Below are 4,263 nucleotides of genomic sequence, written 5' to 3' on the forward strand. Positions count from 1 at the left end.
AAACCAACCCCAGAAAGACAATTTCTGCCTCACTCCAGTCTGCAGGGGACAGCTTCTGACCTAAGGCATTTCATTACTTCACCGTATTATTGCCTTTCTAAAATGACTGCAGATCCTGTCCATGGAAGTACCAAATCTTCTTCAGACTCCAATTAAGCTTTTAAAGCCAAAGATCTCCAGCAGCAGCAGTCCCTGTAACGCAGACCTGACTTTCCTCCTCAAATGGTCTCTGGGGAGAGCCCAGCAATCCCATACCCTAACAGGGCGCCAGAAGCTGTGTGGGGGCAGCAGGTGTCTCCAAAGGCCACAGGAGGGAGGGCAAGGGCCAGGGGTAAGGATTGGGAGGATTGTGTAAGAATTAGGGTAAGGACTGGGAGCAGCTCCCACAGCTGCCCAGTCCCTCAGCCTCCCGGCCCCACTTTGCCTCCAGGTGAGGCCATCCCATGCTCCCTCCGTACTGCAGCCCTGTGCCCCTGGCTGCTTCCCAGCCCATCTGAGGCTTCATTGCCAGCTCTTGGAGAAGCCTCGTGGTGCCTGGGGAAATGAGCTCCTTGCCCATGCTCTGATGCTGAGGCCCCAAACTCCCCAGGGTTGCTTATTTACTGACCTGCTTCTTATTAAAGGGGCTGGTTGAAAAAAACACCAAGAGTTTGGCCAGGACACGTTTTAGCACATATCAGCAATGCTCTTGCAGCTCTCCTGGGGCTCACTCCTGCAGGCCCTCAGCCGCAGGAACAACAGTAGTGGGATGCTGCAGGAAAGATGCAGGGAAACAACATTTCCCCATTGCATTGGGAGGCTCCCACCAGCAACCCCCTTTCAGAGATTCCCTGTGAAATCTCCTGACTTCCAGAAAGACCAGCAGAAAACCATACTGGAAATACAACCTGGGGAGCAGGTTGTATTTCCCCACCCTGGGGAGGGGACGAGCCCTTCCCCATTTCACATGACCTTCCCATCAAGTCCTTCTCTTTTTTTGCTCTTTCTTCTGCCTTTCTTGCTCATGTGCTCCCCAGTGGGTGACACCTCAGTGCCTCTACTCTCGGCCCTGGGCCACAACAAAAACCCAGGAAATTCCCCCTATACTTCATCTTCTCCTCCCTGTGCCACAAACTGAATTCTTCAAGTGTGCCTCTGGCACTAGCATTTCAGTATTTGAATCTCTATAGGTACCTCAAAGCCTCAATCATGAGCTCTGCTGTATCAGGTGCTGCTCAAACCGCAGCACACAGGCAGATCCTGTGCGGCGGGCGCTGAGCATCGTGACGCCATCCATCAGCACAGGCCCTTCTGCAGGCTCGCCGAATGCACAGCACCTGGAGCTGTGGTGGCCCTTGCACTGTCACTTTAAGTCACACCCTACAGGCTCATTCATCTATTTTAGCAGCTAGCTGGTGTCAAAACCTCAACTGCTCACGTTGGTACTAGAATCTAAAGAAAAGTAAACATAAAAGGACACATACAACAGCACAATGAAATAGCACATCCCCTCCCTCTACCTGCTGCACCCCAGGTTCATGTCCCAGGGCCTCCTGCAGCTCTGCTCACAGCGGCTAGTGCCACACTGGGATACCACCACCTATCAGCCAACATCCCATCAAACCAGCTGTGCCACCACTGCTGGACACCAGGCAGGCGTCTCATTCTTGCTTGGGGAAAAGTGAGCACAGCTATTTCCCCATGCTGAGCTTCTCCCCTCTGACTTGCCTGTCCTCCTGCTGCAGCTGGAAAGGGATTGACTGATTTTTCTTGGCCTTGCACCTTTCTTTAGATGTTCCTGCTTGTGAAACATCACACAGGAGACACAAATCTTGCATGGCTTATGGCTTTTTTACTCCTTCTGGCACATTTTGATACATCCTGTACACCAAACTGAGCACTTACACACACACACACACACACACACACACTCTCTCTTAGCACCCTGCCTACAGCCGACCAGGAGGAACAGATGCTGATTAATAACCCCTGGTACAGCTTGCTCCTGTGGTCCCCTTTGCATGTCAGGGACAGGCATGAGGGCTGTGAGAGTCACAGGAGCCCTTGGCCAGCCCAGCCATTACATGAGTATTCCTGAAGCAGGTTTAGACCGCTTTCTCTGCCATGTCGCCATGGTCTGCACTGGCTCCCTCCATGCAAGCAGCAGGCAGTTTTTGCCTGGGAGTGCTTTTGACAGATGAAGCATAAGCACTAAAATGTGCAGGGTCAAAGGTTCAGAATGTAGAGAAGGAAGCAACGGCTAGCAAACAGTAAGGTCTGGCCACAGAAATATAAAGTCCAGAGAGGAAAAGAAAATTAGAAAGCTCCCAGGTGTGGCAGGGGTGGAGGGAGTGAAAGCACCGAGCTCAGGAGGCAGAGTCTCCTCTCGGCCACTGGCCGCTAGTTAGAAGAAGATATCCACCAACCCCAGTCCACAACATGAAAAATATCAGAAAGGCTATTTCAGGGTGTCTTCCGAAGAAATAGGCAGGGTTTTCTATACGTCACCATTACCAAGAAAATCAGATACAGCCCTATAGCATCAAAGGAGGAGGGTGGCTTTTGCATCCTACCCGCTCACCTCCCAGGGAAGGAGGCACAGGGGAGAGGTGCTCTGGGCAGCAGCAGCAGCTGTGCCAGCAGCTCTCCCACGCCCTCCGTGACAAACATGTCAGCAGCGTGGGCCAGCGTGCACCTAGCGCCCGGGAGCTGCTCTATGAGGGATAGGAAGCCTTTTTTGTGGGCCTCCTTCTCCCTCCAACATGCATTCCAGGTCAGAGCAACCCCTGTTTGAATTGCAGCTCAGCTGCATGCCTCAGAGAGTCTAAAGACAGCCTTTTGGAAATGGATGTTGCGTTACCTCTGGGAGCAGCTGTGGTCCTTTTAAGTCCCTCAGTTCGAGACCACAGCCCTAAGTACATCAGGAGACAGGAATTATATAGGAGAAGTCAGTGGTGTGGGACACTGGCTCCAGGAGTGGGAACAGAGAGGTCACCCTGCAGCATGGTTTGCTTTGTCAGAGAATGAAAGCCCTGTGAGAAGTACTCACCCGCACACCGTAGGTCGTTCTCGGCTCCCCCACGGTTTCAGCACTCGGCGCGAGGTTCCTGTCCTGCCTGCCCACAGGAGCGGCCTCCTCAGCTCCCTGCACGGCGCAGTCGCCCACGGGCTTTGGGGTTAGGGCCAGCTTGTCCAGGTCAGGCTGTGGATAAGAGGCCGAGACGCAGCTGATCTCAGGCGAGGTCGGGCTGCTCGGGATGGTAACGCACTCTGTGAGTTTAGTTCTTGGCACCTCTTTCGTTCCCAGGCAGAAGCTTTTCAGCCCCGGCAGATTGGAGGGGTTGGCAAGTTTAATGTTAGCCATCCGGGGGATCAGCGTGCACAGCGTGGTGCAGGTGTCCTGTGACCCCAAGGAGACATCTTCCGTCAGTAAATTAGGCGTTGAAGAATGGGAAGAGGAAGAAGAACCTTTGATGTTTAAAGATGTATTTTGCGTACCTTCATCTAGGGATGTTATCGAATCATTCCTGAATCGGCTGTACTTAGCCCTGTGCAGCATTCCTGGATGTCTGAATAACCCTACATACAGGACGTGTCCACCGAGGCTCTGCTGGCTGCGGTCTCTCATAGCCTTGGCAGTTCTGTAACTGGATACTCTTGCATGAATTGGCTCTTGTAGATAAATTATATGGAAATCAAGCAAGTCAAACAATTTTAAAAACAGAAACCTATTGGATATTTTTGCTGACTCCCTCTCGAGTGGTTTATTTTCCTCAATGGACGAGGCTTAAAACTGCATGGACATCTGGCATTTTGTAAGCAGCAATAAAAGCAGCATACAGGAAAGCACATCAGTGGTACTGCAGCTTAAGCGGAAGAGCCGCTACCCAAACCTGCCTTCATTCCTGCCTCAAGCCAGGCACTAAATCCCGCCTGGCTCACCGGGGCAGCACCGCTAGCCGCCGAGCCCTGGCTGCAGCGAAAGCCCAGGCATATTCCACACAAAGCGGAGCGACAGAGCTACGAGCTCACACACGTTTTCGGACCGGCATGAACCCCGTCAGGTGCCCAGCTCTCTGCGTTTCCATCCTCGGCTCCCCCAAAGGCGAAGCGCATTCCCGCGCTGCAACGCTCCTGGCCCGCGGTCAGGCGCGGAACCGGTATTTTAAGAAAAATACTGAACCGCGCCGGCAGCTCTCGGCGCCAGCCTCGCTAGTTCTTGCTGGAAAGTCCTTCAGCACCACGATCCAGCACCAACCGAGTATTCCTGCGCCTCCGGCGCCG

The 4,263-nt window shown here is 53.2% G+C and overlaps 1 protein-coding gene across 1 annotated transcript in view; it reads right to left on the reverse strand.

Moving 5' to 3' along the window:
• The window catches only part of SHC4 (SHC adaptor protein 4), a 32,546-nt gene extending 28,939 nt beyond the window's left edge, over window positions 1-3,607 (reverse strand). Inside the window, 1 exon segment of the mRNA XM_009644017.2 lies at window positions 3,029-3,607. Coding sequence (XP_009642312.1) covers window positions 3,029-3,607 — 579 coding nt within the window.
• Between the last annotated feature and the right edge of the window lie 656 nt (window positions 3,608-4,263).

This window comes from Egretta garzetta, unplaced genomic scaffold, assembly GCF_000687185.1.
Source record: "Egretta garzetta isolate BGI_Z169 unplaced genomic scaffold, ASM68718v1 scaffold287, whole genome shotgun sequence".
In the NCBI taxonomy this organism is placed as follows: domain Eukaryota; kingdom Metazoa; phylum Chordata; class Aves; order Pelecaniformes; family Ardeidae; genus Egretta; species Egretta garzetta.